The sequence below is a fragment of the Schistocerca cancellata genome, chromosome 7 (genome assembly GCF_023864275.1).
Source record: "Schistocerca cancellata isolate TAMUIC-IGC-003103 chromosome 7, iqSchCanc2.1, whole genome shotgun sequence".
NCBI lineage: Eukaryota > Metazoa > Arthropoda > Insecta > Orthoptera > Acrididae > Schistocerca > Schistocerca cancellata.
In genome coordinates, this window is record NC_064632.1 from 212,055,625 (window position 1) to 212,078,466 (window position 22,842).

Genomic DNA, 22,842 nt, shown 5'->3' on the forward strand with positions numbered 1-22,842 from the left:
ACCATGTGAGGAGCTTGGGTTCGATTCCTGTCCGTGCCATAGATTTTCTTCGCTCGGAGACTGGATGTTGTCTTCATTATCGTTTCATCCTCGTCGACAAATAAGTCGCCAAAATGGCACCAACTAAAAAGACATGCACTAGGTGATAGGTCTACCCAGTGAGATGCCCTAGCCGTAGGTACATTTCATTTCATTTAATGCTGGACATCACGGTTTTAACTCCGTCTACCCGGTGTGTTATCACGGCAGCCGCGGAGCAGCTGAGCTACGAGCAGCAGCCACGGTAATCAAGAGCCGGCAGTGCGGCTCTTGCGCCACGCTTACCCGGCTCTCCGCAGGCCAGGCGAAACGCTGACACCGCTTGCTAGCATTCATCTACGCCACCAAGGTCAGTAACCTTCTCTCCGGCTAATGCTCCTTTCCTGTAATTGACATCAACAAAGAAATACTGTAACAAGGGATCTTTCACTGATGATTCGTCTTACGATTCCCGTCACCATCACATACACAGCAGTCGTTCTGATGGGGAGACGGCGATCCATCCTGATTTGCCATCAGCCGATTCACTCGCCACCGTAGTGGTCGCGAATCGACCCGTACAAAGTGGAACTGACTGTACAAGATCATGATTGCAAGTCATATGATATCCGAACACTAGGCAGTTACCACCACACGTAAGAAACCAAGCATCTAATCGTGCGATGTATTACACATTCAATAAGTCTGTAAGCACGAACACTACCGAACGAAGCATTGTATATGTATTTTCTCACTTGTACTGGCGAGAACACTGGAGAACCACTTGCATGAATATCAAGAGCTTTGATGGAAACCCAGTTCTAAGCGAAGAAGGGAAAGTAGAAAGGTGGAAGGAGTACATAGAGGGTCTATACAAGGGCGATGTACTTGAAGACAATATTATGGAAATGGAAGAGGATGTAGATGAAGATGAAATGGGAGATATGATACTGCGTGAAGAGTTTGACAGAGCACTGAAAGACCTAAGTCGAAACAAGGCCCCCGGAGTAGACAACATTCCATTAGAACTACTGACAGCCTTGGGAGAGCCAGTCCTGACAAAACTCTACCATCTGGTGAGCAAGATGTATGAGACAGGCGAAATACCCTCAGACTTCAAGAAAAATATAATAATGCCAATTCCAAAGAAAGCAGGTGTTAACAGATGTGAGAATTACCGAACTATCAGTTTAATAAGTCACAGTTGCAAAATACTAACACGAATTCTTTACAGACGAATGGAAAAACTGATAGAAGTCGACCTCGGGGAAGATCAGTTTGGATTCCGTAGAAATGTTGGAACACGTGAGGCAATACTGACCCTACGACTTATCTTAGAAGAAGGATTAAGGGAAAGAAAACCTACGTTTATAGCATTTGTAGACTTAGAGAAAGCTTTTGACAATGTTGATTGGAATACTCTCTTTCAAATTCTGAAGGTGGCAGGGGTAAAATACAGGGAGCGAAAGGCTATTTACAATTTGTACAGAAACCAGATGGCGGTTGTAAGAGTCGAGGGGCATGAAAGGGCAGCAGTGGTTGGGAAGGGAGTGAGACAGGGTTGTAGCCTCTCCCCGGTGTTATTCACTCTGTATATTGAGCAAGCAGTAAAGGAAACAAAAGAAAAGTTCGGAGTAGGTATTAAAATCCATGGAGAAGAAATAAAACTTTGAGGTTCGCCGATGACATTGTAATTCTGTCAGAGACAGCAAAGGACTTGGAAGAGCAGTTGAACGGAATGGACAGTGTCTTGAAAGGAGGGTATAAGATGAACATCAACAAAAGCAAAACGAGGATAATGGAATGTAGTCGAATTAAGTCGGGTGATGCTGAGGGAATTAGATTAGGAAATGAGACACTTAAAGTAGTACAGGAGTTATGCTATTTGGGGAGCAAAATAACTGATGATGGTCGAAGTAGAGAGGATATAAAATGTAGACTGGCAATGGCAAGGAAAGCGTTTCTGAAGAAGAAAAATTTGTTAACATAGAGTATGGATTTAAATTTCAGGAAGTCGTTTCTGAAAGTATTTGTGTGGAGTATAGCCATGTATGGAAGTGAAACGTGGACGATAAATAGTTTAGACAAGAAGAGAATAGAAGCTTTTGAAATGTGGTGCTACAGAAGAATGCTGAAGATTAGATGGGTAGATCACACAACTAATGAGGAGGTATTGAATGGAATTGGGGAGAAGAGGAACTTGTGGCACAACTTGACTAGAAGAAGGGATCGGTTGCTAGGAGATGTTCTGAGACATCGAGGGATCACCAATTTAGTATTGGAGGTCAGTGTGGAGGGTGGCCAAGAGATGAATACACTAAGCCTACAATGTAGGCTGTAGTAGGCACTGGGAAATGTAAAAGCTTGCACAGGATAGAGTAGCATGGAAAGCTGCATCAAACCAGTCTCAGGACTGAAGACCACAACAACAACAACTGGCGAGCAGTGTTTAGGATCATAGTGTTCATGTTTACATGTTTATCGGTTGCATGATACTTCATAGAATTACGGATTTTTTGCAAGTTTTTACTGTAACGAACGCTTTCGGTCCTGGAGACGTTAGTGCTCTACCAAGTTTCAAACTGCACAGAAGCGTGTAACAGGCTTTGATGAACGTAGCACTTGCGTTCTCTGGCCTGCAGTGAGGTCAATACAAGTAAGCCCACAGCTGCTGGTGGGGCGTAGCACTGATTAATCTTAAGACGAAGGAAGGCGCCGATTACATTTCCTCCACTGCATCCTCACCGGCTAGGCTGATTCGAGATTTGTCTGCACAAGAGACTTGTCATTTGGCGCTTCATTTTCCCTTGAACACTTCCACTCGTGTCAGTTTTCGTTACTATCTGTGATACGCACTGTACACACATCTCGCTCTTGGGCCCCCAAGCAGCCGCTACAAATTAAAAACCTTACAGTTGTGGCATCTTTGTATCCCGCTCAGCTTGGCGACCGAAGCGGCGATTTCTATCGTTTGAGCCGTAAACCAGGCCTGGTGGCTACTAACACGCCACTGTTTCTACCATTGCTATGCCTATTTTAGAATATACAAGTCCTAGCCATATGCGAAATTTCGATGCTGAAATTATGAAAGCAGTACAATCTCTTTTAAATTATGCATAAAAGGCGTTTTATACGTTCTATAGTGATCTGCGTTAAATGTTAACAACTGTTACTGTTAATAATTATAGGTGTTAATGAAAAAGCATTATCACCAACTAAAACCACATCTTATAGCATGCCGAGTGTTCTCGATAGTAATGCACGCAATGTGATATGTAGAGGAAACGTGAACAGTCCTGGGGACATTCTTAGACAATTCAAAGAGCTTCTTGGATCTCCCATTACAAATTATTTCAGCAAGGATGCTGAGCAACCGAGATGACGTCTTTTCTTTATCCAGTCACGAATCGAAACGCGTTTCTTATATTTTTCTTATGCAGCCACTCCAGGCAACAAGCTTCAACTCCATCACAACTAGTGAGACGTGCAGCTGCCAAAACTTTCATTTCATACACGACTCAGGAACCCACAAAACAACGAAACTGAAGTGTATACTGATTTCGCCGTGTCTACAGTCAAATATGAAACCATTTGCGTGCAACTCATTCCACGCAACGAGTGGCGCAACCCAATATCGTCGTGTAAACTAGGCTTAAAACGCTTCAGGCAACTTCCGATATGGTTCCTTTGAAAGGGTACGACCAACTTCCTTCCCCATCGTTCCGTAATCCGATGGGATCGATGACTTCGCTCTTTGGTTCCCTCCCCCAAGTCGACCACTGAACCAAAGCCACAATAACTGTGTGCTTGCAAAAAGGTGGATCGACATTTTAATACACTATTGTTCTTTTTTATGTAAATGAAAAGTCACTTTAACCGTTGTGACTAAGCCATTGTGATTCTCATGGGTAACACTGTTCAACTTGGTTTATATGATTTCATCTCTATGTGTTACAACGGAACGAATTTGATATGTCTGTGTAAACGAAAGCGTTTCTTTCTCATTACTACTATCAAAGGATGATATTTCAGTTGTGCTATGTGGACCTGGCATTGACTTAAATATGAGGTGTTAATTGCAGAATTATCTCCTTTCAGATTTTTCATGTGTGGTTCATGTTAAGGAAAGAGTTTTCCAAGTGGTTTATGTAACATTTGCAGAAATTTTTTCACTATTTCTTTGTTGTTAATGTTCTCAACGAGTTACTTAATCTCGGACAGAACGAAGATTAGGGTTTAGTGTCCTGTCGATGACGACTTTATTAAGATGTAACTTGAATTAAGATTGGACAGGGGCAGGGTAGGAAATCGCTGTGTCCCATTCAAAGGAACCATCTCTTCATTAGCGTTATCTGTTGTGGGAAAAGGTGGGGAAAACTAATCTGAATGAGAGGATGGTGCCTTGAACACTGCGGAAACTTGCTCAGTAAGTTAACGTCTGCCACGCTTAATGCAATTGCCACCAATAAATTAATTATACTTATTCAACCTTGGGATTAACAGGCAGTATATCTCTGCATAGCATATTTTACTATACATCCGTGTTAGGATTAACAAAAACTCATGATAGGACGAATTTACTTCAGGTGCTCTTATTAATAAACACTGCAACTTCCGTAACAAATGTCGTTAGATGTCCCCTAGTTTCCTTTTCCATTCTACAGAACATATAGAGGCATAGCTGTCGCAATACAAGCTGCATGCGGGTATACTAACCTTTACAGTATCCAAGGGGTGCCCCACTAATATCCCAGCGCAACCTGAAAAAGAAAAGATGCGATAAAGTTAAAATGGTAAAATATATTTACTTCTTATCAGTGGGCATTTACAGTTATGGAAGGTAGCTGTTTTTAATACTAGAAGCTGTCGTTCATAATGAATTCGCGTTTATTGGAATATGGCGGATTCTAGAATCACAAGAAACACGTAAAATCTTTTATTCCAGATTAAGTTTTGATGATTTACAATTGCAGTTTCTTTTTCTCGCCAATAACCAAATAATAGTTTTCAGTTGTATTTTGCTGACTATGTGCGTCAACGAACCGTATCCGTGTCTACAAGCGGTTCCTGTCCCTATGCCATCAGGATTATCTGCCTAGATAAAGATGACAAGGATTCAATAGCTTCAAACAGTATTCACACAAAGATATCAAATCTTTTGTTACAAGGAATAGCACACAACTATTACTTGTCACTGCTACGAGTTAATTTAGTACATGCTTTGCGTATCGTCCATCTTAAGTCGGATTTGCTCCTATTGATCGCTTTCATGTGCGGCATTGCGTACTTCATGATTCAACAGCTCATCAGACATGATTCAACTGTCGCGCATCCTGCTCTAGAGCAATGTTACACTTATCTTAACAACAAGTTGGAAAACAATTCAAGGAACCTAGACGACAGTGACAGAAGAGGCCGACTATTGTCAAATAATAGCTCAATGTTCGACTGTGCAGTCATTCAGCCAACTCTACTGGTTTTTCTCTTGTGTTCGTGTATCACTGTGTGTGTGTGTGTGTGTGTGTGTGTGTGTGTGTGTTTGTGTTTGTGTTTGTGTACTCTTTCCCCCCAAACGCTTAACTTTACCTATAGTAACACACTATCACTCTGTGAAAACTAAAGATTGTGGTTATTCTAAAACATTCTTAAATTTATATTCAATAATACAGTAAATATTAAAATAGCAATACAAGCGGAAGTGGCTGACTATTCACTAGCCTCTTTACATTACATTACATTAGGCCTATTCCATGGATACCACGGAGAGTGGTGTCAGGGATGTGGAAAGCTGTCAAAGAGATCATTTAATTAAATGCAATGCATTGATATACTTACATTTCTGTGTTACAGTGATTATTTTAATTATAAATTAACCAAAACCCTTAAATTCAAAAGTTTCTGTGAAGATACCTTTCAATAGAATAGAATGAGTTGCGCACCAGTTCTTAAATTCAGTCTTCAACTCTACCACATTGTCTACAGGACAATCAACGTACTCTAGGAGGCTGTTGAATATATGTATCTGACTCTTTTCTGTTCTAACGTTAACTCCTTGAAGTCTTGATTGTGGTCAGTTTTGTTCCTAGTGTTATATTCATGATTTTCATCTTTTTTGTGAAAAGAGAAATACTAGAAATGATAAAGGGCATTAATAAATGCATATATTGTGAAGTAATTAAAATACTCAATTTTTTTGAAGATGTCTCTGCAGCACGTTCTACATTTAACACCTCTGAATATAAAATACAATCAAATAGAACGTGGTTCCACAAGCACTACGTTGTATACGGTCAGTAGAAGCCTCAACAGATTATGCCTTATTAATATGCGAATGTGATCACTTATTCTAACCTGAGGATGGAAGAAGTGGTACTGGTGTACGACTGTATAGTCAATTCAGCCAGATGCACCACACCGTTCGTCACTCCCAGCCAGTCTACTTCCCGCCGACAGTGGACACTGAACGTTAACATCGAGGAAATACCGCAATGAACCACAAAATTTTCAACGCACTCCCCTTCGATTATCACATCTGCTAAGTAATTTCACTGGATTTTCACGAGCATGGATCCCTCGGCCTTCATTGGCGCAAATATGTGTCCTGGATGTTCTGGATTTGTTTCCCTGCTGAGTACATACACTACATAAATCCAAAGGCAGTCAGAGCAGACAGGCAATTTCACAGCGTAAGTACATGGGTGTGTTAGATTACCCTGAAGGATATATACTGTGATGCATAGAATACTGTAGACTCGGTTGATAAACGCTTATGGAGAATCACACTCACGAAACATCGAACTAAAAACATATCCAGGAGAGCTGTCCTTGAGTAGTCCTAAAACTCAAGCCCCTTTTCAGTAAACAAGGTATCAATCGATCCCTGCCTTGGCTATGGGTTGATATTTGCCTTACACCAAGTCACACTGTATAGTGATTTGGGTAGATTCCAAATGACTTCGTCGCTGGCGGATAATTTATGGAAGCACATTCGGTAGGAGGGTGAGAAACGTTTGCATGCTGGAAGGTGTGTATCAGCTTAAGTCGAGCATATGATCGACTTACATACAAGGCGTATCAAAATGTATGTTACAAGGCCTATTGCTTGATAGATGGGTACCATATGAGCATATTTTGCTAATAAACGTATGATCGACCACGTTCGTTTGCGTGATAGCATCTCTGAAATGTGTAGGAGGGCGTGGAAAGTTTGAATCACACGATATAAACAGTGAGAAAAGAGGCAATATAAATAGCAATCGCTCTGAGGCTACCGCGGCACCAGGGCCTCCGAAACGAGACTGTTGGTAAACAAACCAACACATACAAGCGGCAGAGAAAATAATGTGTACTGTGAGGTCGGATTTTTTTTACCACTGATACAGATTCATTTATACATGACACACACTGCAGTCCACAGTCTTACGTAGACAACGGGAGAGTACAGTGCTGCCTTGTGTTCTACAGTTTCATACTGTACGTAGTTTTCAGTCACTCGTGCGGCTATTATAAACCAGGAATAAAAAATGGCGGCCATGTACAAAACTGCAGAGGTCACTTACATGCTTCTCGTGTAGGGCAATATGCAAGAGAGGCTTCTTCAAACGAAGAATGTCACCCCAACAAGTGCCACCCAGCCCACACCATGACTGTAATGCAGGTGAGGGGGCCGGCCGCGGTGGTCTAGCGGTTCTAGGCGCTCGGTCCGGAACCGCGAGACTGCTACGGTCGCAGGTTCGAATCCTGCCTCGGGCATGGATGTGTGTGATGTCCTTAGGTTATTTATGTTTAAGTAGTTCTAAGTTCTAGGGGACTGATGACCACAGATGTTAAGTCCCATAGTGCTCAGAGCCATTTGAACCATTTGAACCAGGTGAGGGGTTTATGTGAAATGGGCAGTTTACATCCTATCATTCAGCATACTGGGCGTCCGCTGACATGCTGTAGGCAAGAATTTGAAGAAGTTGTACGCAGCACTTTCCAGAGCATCCTTCTACGAGCACCCGTGCTGTAGTACACAGCATGAGTGTGAACCACATGTCACTGTGATAACCTTCATCGCTACAGATTCCAGAAGATTCATGCGATAACTCAGGATGACTTCACTAGTCATGTCAACTTTCGCCGATGGCTACTCGAACAAAACTTTCTACGACGTGTCCTGTTTTCTGATGAGTGCACCTTTACACCACAAACAGCCATGTTTGGATGAAAGAAAATCCTCACAGACTACATGTCCGAGGCCACCAGTGTCACTTTGTTGTCATGGTGTGGGTTAAGTCTCATTGATGACTATGTCATAGGTCCGTACCTAATGTCTGTACGTGTTGATGGTCCCAATTACCTTACATTTCTGCAAGAAGTATTATACCTTGTATGTCTGTAAGGGGTCTTAACTGGGTTGTTGGACTAAGTGCCTTTGGACATCCATAATGCCATGTGTTTCCAGCAGGATGACGCCTCAGCATATTTCGACAGTGTAGTATGTGGTAATTTGAATGACATCTTTGACAAGAGGTGAATTGGTCATGGAGGCCCAGTGGCCTTGCCCTGTCTCTCACCGGATCTGAAACCATTGGTTTTTCATCTCTGTGGATACATGAAAACCCTGATGTATGAGACACCCGTGTAGTCACCACAAGATCTTGTGGAACGAATACAAGTAACAGCTGGAGCAATCAGTGAAATGCCAGGAATTTTCCCAAGGACTGGGCAACACAACATATTGAGCAACTTCTGTAGGTGAATTATATTAGTGTGTACTGACAGTAACATACATTGTCTCCTTTATCCCCTGCCTAGCTTGCATGGTCCAAGCTGCCTACATCCTCCTCCAAACTTCAGAGACGTTAGCACCCAAACGAAGCGTTTTCGATATAAGTTTATTAGCAAAATATGTTCACGTGGTACCTACTTACCAACCACCACACCCTGTAACATACCTTTTGATTCGCCCTGTGCTAATGAATGGGACAGACTTGTCACAGCAACAAACGAAAATATTTCCAATCCGTCGTTCTTTTTTATATTTTCGGGAGGTTTCCTTTAGTTGTAAGGCAAATGCCAGAACTATCAGTCCCCTTCCGGGTATTCCCAACAGCGAACTTCCCAGCCCGACTCCCAGCTCTTCGTGATCTGGACGAAAAGATCCTAGCCTATAGTAGGCCAAGATCTGAAATATTCCACATTGTTTGTTTCTTACTGTGTGCAGTGAAATACAAAAAAGTGCACTGTTGTTTCGGTAGTCACCGCAGTGGTTAAGTCACTTCAAGATGGTCATTGCCTTTGCCTTCTAGTTTTTTACTTACAGTAAACGTGGCAGCTGCAAGTGAAATATGAGGCCCAGAACTTCATCGAATGTTTAAAAATGTTAGTTTTTAATCGATACACTAGCTTCAGTGACTCATTATACATTGATATGCAGTCACATGCGCCCTTTAGTGTCGTTATTGTAAATCTGCCTCTGTAGGGACACAGGTTAACACAAACGAACAGCAAGTTAAAGACCTACACTCCTAGCCCACAACGAGACTCGAAGGAGCAACCGCTACTTTAAGAAGTTAGTAAGTCTCAAGGTAAAATAGTGGTTGATCACCATAGGTCAGGATCAGCTGTTTAGTAAGACCGTATTTTTTCTGAAATACATCTATCGGATTTGCTTTTAGCCATTCTGCTGTAGTAAACAATAAAAGGAATCACCTTTTATTGTTATTTCTAGGCGCTATATTTAAATCTGTTCCAAACAGCCAATTGCAAACGTGTCCTTTTACACTACTAATGGACAGTTAAAATTCGGTATGGAGGCGCTGTTCAAAGCTTCAACTATAGCTGTCACATACATATGTAATTATACTAGGAACAACTTCAACAGTGTCAGTGCAATGTCTTAATTTAGGTTCACTCTATGAGCGCTAGCTATTCTTCAACCATTTTTTCTCATCTGGTTCCAAAATCCAACTCACTAACTCATCTGGCATTTCAAACGCATATATAAATCTCACAAAGCGAAGACATAACCAAAAAATAAAATCAATTATGTATGGAAATGGTTGGGAGAATCTAAACAATGAATATCAAGACTTCAGAAATTATTGCCTCAAGTATAAGTTTAAAAATTCTCTGTCGCTGCTTGCTACAGTACTTTTATCGTCTCTCCGCCGTTGAAATATGTCAAAAGCACACTGCTTGCTACTGTGATTCTGTCATCTGATCGTCCTAGAAATGCGTCAGAAGCAAAGTTGACGAAACATTTTAATTCGTCTCAGTTTTCGCATCCGTGCTGTTACAGTCGCACCAGATGCACTAGCTGTGTACTTTAAGCGAGAAAATTTTAGAAGGACTCCGCTCGCCGTTTTACATCGATAGTGACTGTAACTTCTCGAACAAAAATCAGTAACATAATTTGTAGATCATAAGTAGCACAATTAAATAGAAACGAGAGAAAGAAAAAAAAACCACTCGCGACGAAAGCAAGAACAAACCGTGCAGTACGTTTGCCGAAGAGCTAGCTCCCGTTCCAGCAGCAGTTTATCGTAGGTATTAGAAGTAACGAAGCTTTAAACTGATTGGAAAAGTGCAGGTTATTTTCGGTTTCAAAAAGATTCGCCGGAGTGTGGCACATTATTATTTAAAGGCCTATAACCCACGATTTAATGCTTTAGAATTGTTGTACATGTTTTATTTATTTTATTTTATTTATTTATCATGTTCTGGGGAACCATGTGATCTAAAGCCACTTGGTCATGGAACGAGTTACAAAGTAGCTTACAGAATGCTGACTAGAATATTTATAAACAAAGAATTAAAGAATCAATAAAAAAGGAAAAAAACACAATACAGGAATAAATAATACACTACTGGCCATTAAAATTGCTACACCACGAAGATGACGTGCTACAGACGCGAAATGTAACCGACAGGAAGAAGATGCTGTGATACGCAAATGATTAGCTTTTCAGAATACACAAGGTTGGCACCGGTGGCGACACCTACAACGTGCTGACATGAGGAAAGTTTCCAACCGATTTCTCATACACAAACAGCAGTTGACCGGCCTTGCCTGGTGAAACGTTGTTCTGATGCCTCGTGTAAGGATGAGAAATGCGTACCATCACGTTTCCGACTTTTATAAAGGTCGGATTGTAGCCTATCGCGATTGCGGTTTATCGTATCGCGACATTGCTGCTCGCGTTGGTCGCGATCCAATGACTGTTAACAGAATATGGAATCTGTGGGTTCACGAGGGTAATACGGAACGCCGTGCTGGATCCCAACGGCCTCGTATCACTAGCAGTCGAGGTGACAGGCATCTTATCCGCATGGCTGTAACGGATAGTGCAGCCACGTCTCGATCCCTGAGTCAACAGATGGGGACGTTGCAAGACAACAACCATCTGCACGAACAGTTCGACGACGTTTGCAGCAGCATGGACTATCAGCCCGGAGACCATCGTTGCGGTTACCCTTGACGCTGCATCACAGACAGGAGCGCCTGCGACGATGTACTCAACAACGAACCTGGGTGCACGAATGGCAAAACGTCATTTTATCGGATGAATCCAGGTTCTGTTCACAGCAACATGTTGGTTGCATCCGTGTTTGGCGACATCGCGGTGAACGCACACTGGAAGCGTGTATGCGTCATCGTCATACTAGCGTATCATCCGGCGTGATGTTATGGGGTGCCATTAGTTGCACGTCTCGGTCACCTCTTGTTCGCATTGACGGCACTTTCAACAGTGGACGTTACATTTCAGATGTGTTACGACCCGTGGCCTACCCTTCATTCGATCCCTGCAAAACCCTACATTTCAGCAGGATAATGCACGACCGCATGTTGCAGGTCCTGTAGGGGCCTTTCTGGATACAGAAAATGTTCGACAATTGCCCTGGCCAGCGCATTCTCCAGATCTCTCACCAATTGAAAACGTCTGGTCAATGGTGGCCGAGCAACTGGCTCGTCACAATACGCCAGTCACTACTCTTGATGAACTGTGGTATTGCGTTGAAGCTGCATGGGGAGCTGTACCTGTACACGTCATCCAAGCTGTGTTTCACTCAATGCCCAGGCGTATCAAGGCCGTTATTACGACCAGAGGTGGTTGTTCTGAGTACTGATTTCTCAGGATCTATGCACCCAAATTGTGTGAAAATGTAATCAGATGTCAGTTCTAGTACAATATATTTGTCCAATGTATTCCCGTTTATCATCTGAATTTCTTCTTGGTGTAGCAATTTTAACTGGCAGTAACGTACATTTGACGGATCAGCTCTTGACCGCTGCAAGAAACTTCTGTACAGAGTAAAAGGAATGTGCCATATGGAAACCTTTCAACTAGAATTTGAAAGCTTGGGGCTTATCCCCCAATTTTTTCAGTTCTACTGGCAGCCTGTTGAAAGTGAAAATTTCTGAATAGTGCACACCTTACTGTGCAAAACGTAACAAAGTGTTTTGCCAGTGCATATTGTTTTCCTGTCTACAATTCACTGAATGAATTTTGTAGTTTCTTCTGAATGAGGCAATAGTGTCAGCAACAATTTCAATGAGGAAATATATTAGGATCACTCATAAAACCGGAGACCGTAAAATGAAAACCGCTGAAGGGATCATAATACGATTGCCTATGGAAGAATGTGTGGTTCCTATAAGAGCGCTAAGGCCCCAAACTCGCCGGTAGGACATGGGTGCACACCCACGTGACGACAGAACGAGCATACGTAGACCGTCCACTGCACTCAGTCGTCCTGAAAACAGAGAAACGGAGGCTTCGAAGAAAGAGCAAGACAGCAAGACGTGTCGTGCGTTTCCTTAAAGCGGAAGGGGTGCGCAGAATGGAAATTCGCACATTTGTACGGAGGGTACTGAATGTTCATTGCAGTTCCGATGCTCAGTCATTTCTCTAGGGCAAAGGCTACCACTGTAGCTCACCGGACTTCAATAATGAGAGGATCTACCAGCTGCACAATGGTAGCCGTTGTGTGATTTCAGATCGTGCGTCATCGTCCAATGACATCTGTTGTTCCTTAAATCGCTTTTGCCACACTTGACCCTTGAAATGGACATGCAGTACTCTTAGTACACCTCCGCAAATCATTTAATGAATTTCCGTTGCAAATTCGTCTGAACATCTCAGAGTAGAATTTTCACACTAAATTATTTGTTCGATTATTCCAGTCGCCGGCCGGAGTGGCCGTGCGGTTCTGGGCGCTGCAGTCTGGAACCGAGCGACCGCTACCGTCGCAGGTTCGAATCGTGCATCGGGCATGGATGTGTGTGATGTCCTTAGGTTAGTTAGGTTCAATTAGTTCTAAGTTCTAGGCGACTGCTGACCTCATAAGTTAAGTCGCATAGTGCTCAGAGCCATTTTTGATTATTCCAGTCTCTGACTCCCCAGCAGTTTTTGTCCTGTGCATTTCTCTCTAGTCATTCCTTGAGGTCTTAACACGTGTCCTATCATACCGTACCGTCTTCTTGACAGTGTTTTCCATACATTCCTTTCTACGCCGATTCTGCGGAGAACTTTCTCAATACCTTCTCTTATTAGTTCACACAATTTCAGCATCCTTCTGCAGTCTTATATTTCAGACGGTGCAATTCTCTTTCTTTTTTTTCAGTGTTCCCAACATCAATGACTCATTACCATAGATTGCCGTGCTCCAAACATACATTCTCAGAAATTTGTTCCTCAAATTAAGGCCTACGTTTGACATAAGTAGACTTCTTTTGGCCACGAATACCCTCCTTTCCTGTGAAAGTCTGCATTTTATGTCCTCCACTGGGGGCCGAACTGCACAATAACCCTGGTTCGGTGTAGGGCGGCAGTGGGGTGAGTGGACTGCTGTAGCCTGTTGTGGATTGTGAACCACTGATGACTACGGCGGGGACGAAGCCTCTCTGTCGTTTCTAGGTCCCCAGGTCGATACAATACACATTAACAACATGTCTCTCTGAAAAGCAGACTACCATCGCGTCATTTCAGCGACAAGTTTTTATTCTAGAAATACTTACATCTGATAATCAACATTGAAGATTATTTTCTTATAATTAATCAGTATGTGTTTTTCTTCCTGTTGATAGTATGTTTGTGTCGGTAGTTACCTTCTTCCAAATAGTACTCTGGTACATACCAAAGAAATTTCAGACCTCTAGCTCATATCTATTTCTCGTGCATAAAGTAAACATGTCAGAAAAATTAATTCGAGGGAAATTCAGTTTTTGATCTAAGATTCATCTCTGTTGTTCCCAATACACTCCAGTTGCATAATCTTCTTGGTTTACATGTTCGTGATCTTCTGTCTGCCTGTTATTCTTCTCCTTGTTGTTCTGGCGTCTTTTGTTGCCACAAGGTCCCTCTTTTCAGCTTCACCCATTCTTATTGAATCAATTGCCAACAGTAATGGTCTGACATTAAACACAGTATACATTCCTAGCAACTCTAGAACTTCGCATCAGCTGACTGCCCCACATTTAAAAAAAAGTTACAGGCATAACAAATTTAGAGAATGACAAAATAGCGGCAAATCAAGCTACAGCGGAAACTTGAAAACCACGTGTATAGTGTATGTTTCTCGAACAAGAGTTTAATGACAACATTGAGATGTGGAAGGAGCGGAGGCTTGGATGTGAACACAGACCGAGGGACCTTTAAATTGGTTCCTGATTTCCAATTGAGTTCTTTTAACCAGCATTTTGTTAAAAAACTCTAAACATTGATTTAAGATGAAAAACAAAAACCTCATTTTTTGAAGCGGATTCACAGGCAAGGAACCTTCAAACTAATGTTGTCGTTTTTGCTGTCTGACAAAAAACTTGGCAGATATGAAGGAGAATTGAGTAAGCCGTCGGCACACAGACCGTGCATCCGAACGCTGAGCGTAGAGCGTGCCGAGTTTCTGACGTCATAGCGTGGAATAGCACGTCCGGGAGTCTTTCCGAACGTGCAGAGCAATATCTAGCATGTCAGATATTCTGAGCGTGCGTCTGAGCGTTGACCAATGAGATGGCACAACGCCACCTACGTCACACGCACGCCTTCTCCCTTCAGCACAGAGTTGTGAAGCGTCATGTTGGCATTCATTTCCAGCATATACGTATATATGCCCTTTCTGAGCACGAGCAAATTGAGAATCACTCAAACACGCGTTGTTAACGGCGTGATTCGTTGCAATAAAATAATGAGAAACATCATATTCGTGGCAAAAGAATTACTGTAACTTCCGTATAATGAGACTATGCCATTACAAGGCAACGACACACTGAGGATCCACCAAAAATGCATTGTTCTTGGTACAATTGGTTATAATTAAATTTCATTAGTAACATAACTACGATTAAAGTTTTTTGCAAGCGGCAGCTTGCTAGGATTGGCTACCATGTGTGTGTGTGTGTGTGTGTGTGTGTGTGTGTGTATGTGTGTGTTGTCGATCACCGTAGTGAGTAGCATTACTGAATCATGCAAGACATGAATGACAAGGCCGTCGTTCGCGTCTTCCCCCGTCTAATTGTTTTCCCCTAACATTCGCATTTTTAATAGGTTCTGATGCTTTATTATTAGTTTAATACAAGTATATATTATAATATTTGATGTTATGTAAATGTAAGTTCACCTTTTCTTGAGGGGTGAGTTTGTTCAATTCGCTTAATCTACAGTACAGCTTGCACTACTTGTATACAGATACTTTGCTCCTTTTTCTTTTACGTTCCGTAATTCACGTGTTGCAGAGTTTCTGCTACTAGGTACGAACAGTGATCAAGTAAGAATGACCTTGGGGTTTTTCTATAATGTGGGAATGATGAAATGATGTTTATCTTATGTGGAGAACTGTTGCAAATCTGTATCGCACTGTTTGTAATGGAACGTTTGTAAGCCTGTGTCAGTGATTGGACATGGAACTTTCCTTTACGTCTTAAAACATGTACATGGATACTGAAGTTTTTATTTGTGTATATTATATATAGAACAACGTGACCAGCATATAGACAATGGAGGAAATGTGCGTTTTAATAGAGTTAACGTGGATATTTTACGCTCGCCCGTTTAGTAAACAGTGTGATTTACGAACTAGAAACATCCCGCAACTGCCTCTAGAGTGCGTTGTGATCGCGTATACCACGTTGGGGCCCACGTACCGTATGCACAAGTCGCATCGTTTCAGATCGCTCACCAGCACGATGTACTCAGCACACTCAACGTTGACGTTCGACAGCACGGTCCGTGTGCCGGCGGCTTAAAGGTGCGTCTTGCTATATCCAGGAAAGCCGGTTCAGTACACGTGGGGAGATAAACCTGCCGGATGGCTTTTTCATGTTCCGCGGAAGAATAAATTGGCGAGACGTGGCGGCGGCTGTGGCATTTACACGGCACTCAGCCGGCGGCCCACTCGTGGACCCGCCCGGCCGGGGTTCGCCGCGGCGCCGTAAAGCGGTATCAGGGGGTGCCGGCCGCTCGTAGCCGCAGAATTAGCGCAATCGCACCGTAAACGCAGCCCTCCGGTCCAGAGCAGCAGCTGGCGGGTGGCAGAAGGCGGGGCGGCGGTCAGCGGCCGTGTTGGCTCCAGCGAGGTCGCTGCACGGGACCTCCAGCAGGGACGCGAACGGGCGTCCGGCCCAGGGACTGAGACGAAAACAGCAGTGGCATGTAACATCGCTTCACTGCAAATAGAGGCCCTCATAAGAAACGGTTTCAATCGCGACAATGAAGAGCAGAGCACGGCACGTGCCATAATCCGACTTCCCAGAAAATTCGAACAGTGAAAGAGAGGTGAAAATAAGCGAATTCCTGTTCCGGCTTATTCGTAGATACTCAACAGTTTCTGAAAAAAAAAAAGAGATACATGCGTGTCCGAAGGAACATTGCATCGCAATCCGGTTATGACACAGGCACTGCAATATCGTATTGATCCACCGACAATGGGCAAGCGACTATGAATTAAAATGTCTCCTCTGTACGAGAATATACACTACTGGCCATTAAAATTGCTACACCACGACTATGACGTGCCACAGACGCGAAATTTTACCGGCAGGAAGAAAATGCTGTGATATGCAAATGATTAGCTTTTCAGAGCATTCACACAAGGTTGACGCCGGTGGCGACACGTACAACGTGCTGACATTAGGAAAGTTTCCAATTGATTTCTGATACACAAACAGCAGTTGACAGGCGTTGCCTGGTGAAACGTTGTTGTGATGCCTCGTGTAAGGAGGAGAAATGCGTACCATCACGTTTCCGACTTTTATAAAAGTCGGATTGTAGCCTATCGCGATTGCAGTTTATCGTATCGCGACATTGCTGCTCGCGTTGGTCGCGATCCAATGACTGTTAACAGAATATGGAACCGGTGGGTTCAGGAGGGTAATACGGAACGCCGTGCTGGATCCCAACGGCCTCGTATCACTAGCAGTCGAGGTGACAGGCATCTTATCCGCATGGCTGTAACGGATCGTGCAGCCACGTCTCGATCCCTGAGTCAACAGATGGGGACGTTGCAAGACAACAACCATCTGCACGAACAGTTCGACGACGTTTGCAGCAGCATGGACTATCAGCCCGGAGACCATCGTTGCGGTTACCCTTGACGCTGCATCACAGATAGGAGCGCCTGCGTCGATGTACTCAACAACGAACCTGGGTGCACGAATGGCAAAACGTCATTTTATCGGATGAATCCAGGTTCTGTTCACAGCATCATGTTGGTTGCATCCGTGTTTGGCGACATCGCGGTGAACGCACACTGGAAGCGTGTATTCGTCATCGCCATACTGGCGTATCATCCGGCGTGATGTTATGGGGTGCCATTGGTTACACGTCTCGAACACCTCTTGTTCGCATTGACGGCACTTTGAACAGTGGATGTTACATTTCAGATGTGTTACGACCCGTGGCCTACCCTTCATTCGATCCCTGCAAAACCCTACATTTCAGCAGGATAATGCACGACCGCATGTTGCAGGTCCTGTAGGGGCCTTTCTGGATACAGAAAATGTTCGACTATTGCCTTGGCCAGCACATTCTCCAGATCTCTCACCAATTGAAAACGTCTGGTCAATGGTGGCCGAGCAACTGGCTCGTCATAATACGCCAGTCACTACTCTTGATGAACTGTGGTATCGCGTTGAAGCTGCATGGGGAGCTGTACCTGTACACGTCATCCAAGCTGTGTTTCACTCAATGCCCAGGCGTATCAAGGCCGTTATTACGGCCAGAGGTGAGTACTGATTTCTCAGGATCTATGCACCCAAATTGTGTGAAAATGTAATCACATGTCAGTTCTAGTATAATATATTTGTCCAATGAATACCCGTTTATCATCTGCATTTCTTCTTGGTGCAGCAATTTGAATGGCCAGTAGTGTACATAACATATGTACGGGTACAGGTTGTAGACACATGGTTGACGACATATGGAAGGTTGGGTCTGGCCGTTAGTCGTGCTCGGATGGTCAAATGGTAAGGTGGTCGCTCGCGATAATCGGGAAATACGAGTTCGAGTGCCTGTTCTGCACAAACTTTCATTGTCGTCATTCAATTATACAGCTGGTGGTTGTCCATATTCGCAACTGCGAATATAGTTCATGTATTTCATAACTGATGTAATCTCTGCAGTGCCTGTTACATTGCATCGTAATTCGGAATAATACGGGCACTGCAATATCGTATCGTTTCAGTAAATATGTCCTTCCTGGTTGGGAATATACAGAAAGCACTGGTGAAAGTTGTGACTCATGGATGACGACATATGTAAGTTTTGGTCAGGCCGTGATATGTGCGTAGATAGCTGAAGCGGTTAAGTCTACTGCTCGAGTAAGGTGGTAAATCCGGGTTTGACTCCTGCACAAATTTTCATTGTCGTCATTCTAATATACAGCTGAAGTTGGTTAGTATACACAACTGCAAAGAAATATCCTGTATATTGTACAATGACTGCAGATCAAGTGATAACGAAGTGGAATCAGTACAACGATGTGCAAGATCCAGAAGGACTACACAGTGGAAGGTCACAGGACTGTTCGACTGGTTCTGGCGAACAGAAACCTGACAATAGTTAGACTCTGATCAGAGTTGCCACGTACCGTTGGGGACAGATGAGTGGAATTTTGTTTGAGATCCAGAGTTGCCATGCGTCATTTACCACTGACACTGTATCGCAGACAAAGGAGCTTTCCATTTTGTATTTCCAGATTCGTGTGGGACACTGAGTAGCATTCGTTCAGTGATCAGTGTAGCTTCAGTTTGTGACAGACAGATCGACATTAATATATATATGAAGATGTCCGAAAGAACAGATACCATCTTCATATATAGTTAAGGCTCAGCGGCCATTTGACCATCTTCTTAGGCTCACCGGCCATTTGACCATCTTCTTCTGAGCGGATGCACAAACAGCGCCCGAACTCTTACGGGAATCGGCACTAAAGCCGCGAGTAAAGAATATAATGCGCAGGGGCACTATGAATATAGTGCGGGACAATAAGTTGCGAATGTGGGTCTCACTGGAGGCGTGTCAGAGATAAGTCCCTGCAGTCGCACTATCCTCTGTGTCCTCGGTGGCTCAGATTGAAAGAGCGTTTGCCATGTAAGCAGGAGATCCAGGGTTCGAGTCCCTGTCGGAACACACATTTTCAACTGTCCACGTTGATTTATATCAATGCCTGTATGCAGCTAGGGGTATTCATTTCATTGTAACGACATTACTATGCTTGGAAACGACCTGATGGTCATAGAATGCAACGATTCTGGACACACATATCTCTCTAGCTCCTGCAATCTTGATGTAGAGAACAATTGGATATGACAACGCAGCTGCTATGCTCTTTGTTAAAGGGACGTGAATGCTCGCTGGTACGAGGGTTGGAACTTTAATAGTGGCAACTATTTATTTACAGCTCGTTCATAATAGATACGTGTTTCGAAGTTTTACTGACCTTCAAAGTAGTCACCAGCATTGTGTATAACCCGTTGCCAGCGATATGGAAATCGTAGGATACTCTTAGCAGTGCCAGTTGTGTTGACAGTTCGAGCGGCGTGGTCTATTGCCCGATGAATTTGTAGCAATTCCGAAGCGAATGCCGTGAAGTGTTTCCTTCAGTTTAGAAATCGAGTTGGACTTACGAGGGCTAAAGTCAGGGGAGTGCAGTAGATGGTATAGCACTTAGCACCCCATCAGTCAAACAAATCAGTAACAGCTTGCACTGTACATGCTTGAGTGTTGTCCTGCAAAATGGTGGTCAGGTCCTGCAGAAAGTGTCATCACTTCTGTCTCTATGCTGTTCATTTTTGGAACACAACCTACGACTAGCTTAGAGACAATACCACCTACTGCACTCCCCTGAGTTAAGGCCTCGTGAGTTAAACTCGATTTCTGATCTGAAGGAAACACTTCACTGCATTCGCTTCAGAACTGCTACAAATTCGTCCGGCAATAGACTCCGCCGCTCGAACTGCCAACACAACTGGCACTGCTAAGAGTATCCTACGACTTCCATATTGCTGGCAACGGATTATACACAATGCTGGTGACTTCTTTGAAGGTCAGCAAAACTTTGAAACACGTATCTATTTTGTACGAGCTGTAAATAAATAGTTGCCACTATTAAAGTTCCAACCCTCGTATATGGCAAGAATGGTAAAACATGTCGTTTTCCTCCTGACCAGGATACAAAATGGCATATTCCAGTAGCATGACGGAAGACCCTACACTGTAGTTCATCCCACAAATGTCTTAAAGCAAGCATGGATCCTCGACTGGTCTGTCCCGTTTGGGATTTGTCCCCCATGGAGTACGTCTGTGATGTGATGAGAAGACTTGCACAAGGGCATGCTCAAAAGTAATGCCTCCGAATTTTTTGTTATGTTCTCACTATCGGATGAGGCATTACATATTATGCATATTATTCGGTCGACGTTCCCGCTTAGCTGACGTAAATTACAACCCTCTGCCGCTAAAGGGCTCCAAATTACAGCGTATAACCTAGCAGTGTAATGTGACCATGTCGGTGCATGAGAAACAGCGTGCTGTAATCGAGTTTCTAAGTGAAAGCACGAATTCGAATAGTTCATCCACACAAGGAGCGTCTCCTCCTTCAACATGACAGTACCATGCCACACACGAGGGCTTCGACATGTGCAACAATTCGATGCCTTGGGTTCACTGTCATCGATCATCCCTCATACCGTCCCGAATGCAGTCCCGACTTGGTCCCATCCAATTCTCATCTGCTTCTAAAAATTAGAGTACACCTTCGCGGACTTCAGTTATGAAGCGGTGCAAGGGGAGGTGAGGTTATAGCTCCATCAACAAAATCAAACATACTACAATAACGGAATCAAGAAACTGGTCTCACATTGGGAGATATATGTTCATGGCCAGGGTGACTATGCTGGGAAAGAAATGTGTAGACATGACGAATAAAGACGCATAATTTTAATAAAGTCTGTTTTATTTAAAAAACTTCAAGAATTTTCAGATTAAAAAATTCGGAGGCATTACTTTTCAGCACGCCCTCGTGCTTTCATATCACCTTCCAGCCAGCAAATGACAGTGCATATGTTGTAAACAAGTGACAATGCATATGTTATACACGTGGCAAGAAATTGCTAAATCTGTAATCTGGAGGCTGTTTGCTTCTACGTCACAAGGAGTACAAGAGTGTATTCGCGTCAGAGGGAATTGCACTTCATAACGATGACGATGATGATGAGCATCAGTTCTGAATGGAACGAAAGTTTAATCATTTAATACTCGCTGTTTGATGAACGTGTCCACGAAGTTTGATGTATGTCGGAACGGTACTTCGTGGTGTGATATTTTCCATTTACACCGGGAAAATTCGAATCTCCACCGTTATTTGGGGTTACGTGAAACTGTTGGGTAAGCCACTTCAAACGCCGCGAAAGGCACCATTTCTAATGTAACATGCCATGGTGTTCAAACCAACCTTCAGGTCGAAGACCTCCTTAATCTGTTCTAGTCTGTAACCCTAACATAGGCTTTAAACACTCTCTGTTTACAAAGAGTAAACTGTGAGTAAACTGTGAGTGTGTAAAGTGCAAATGCAGAGCTCTAGGCGAAACTATGCAACACCGATGCATAGGACTGCAGAAACTTCAACATCATTGCTATCCTGACAGTAATGATTATTAATTAAAAACCATAATTGTCATCTGGTGCTTGATCAAAACGTCCTAAACAAGTAATAAGTGAAGAATTAAAGTGAAGTGAATTGCTGAATTTATTTATTTATAGCTGCAATACGTAGTCCCAGTAGCAGCCGGTGATACATATTTATGCGCAAATTCCCGGCATTTCTCTTGTTGTAAGCAAAGTCACAGTCACTGAACGCAGGCCGTCGATGTCCCAGCGGAACTGGTTGCCAGCGGCCCATTACCGCTGTAGCGAAACAGTGGAGGGGCGAAAAAGGAGCTCTCTGGTCACAGAGATAAGGCTGCCCTTCTCCGCAACTGCGTCTTGGCCGTCACGTCGCCAACGCGTGGATTTGGTAGAGTCACACTGTTTACCAGCACAATCCGGCTAGCATTTTTAAGGAACGAATCGCCGCAAATGACGCGCTTGATTGCGGGTTACATAATTATACAACCGAGAAATTAGTGACGCGTGTTTTACTGTCCCCTTTTTATTGCCATCAAGGAGTCTATGGGAGACACCAGTAAATGTAGTTACAGACTGTTTGTCTTTATTGTTGCGATCGTCACTGATTTAGGTAACACTGTGACAGATTCATCCAATGCAAGTTAGCAGAAATCTTCCGCAGGATATATGTACCCCTTTTGCAGCTATCTTCAAGAAAAAGTTTTGAAGACAATCATCA

General features: G+C 43.3%; 1 protein-coding gene across 1 annotated transcript in view; it reads right to left on the minus strand.

Moving 5' to 3' along the window:
- Positions 1-22,842, minus strand: part of LOC126091889 (mitochondrial basic amino acids transporter-like) — a 252,911-nt gene that overhangs the window by 81,997 nt on the left and 148,072 nt on the right. Inside the window, exon 3 of the mRNA XM_049907184.1 lies at positions 4,735-4,778. Within this exon, the coding sequence (XP_049763141.1) occupies positions 4,735-4,778 (44 nt within the window). The remainder of the gene's footprint in view (positions 1-4,734; positions 4,779-22,842) is intronic.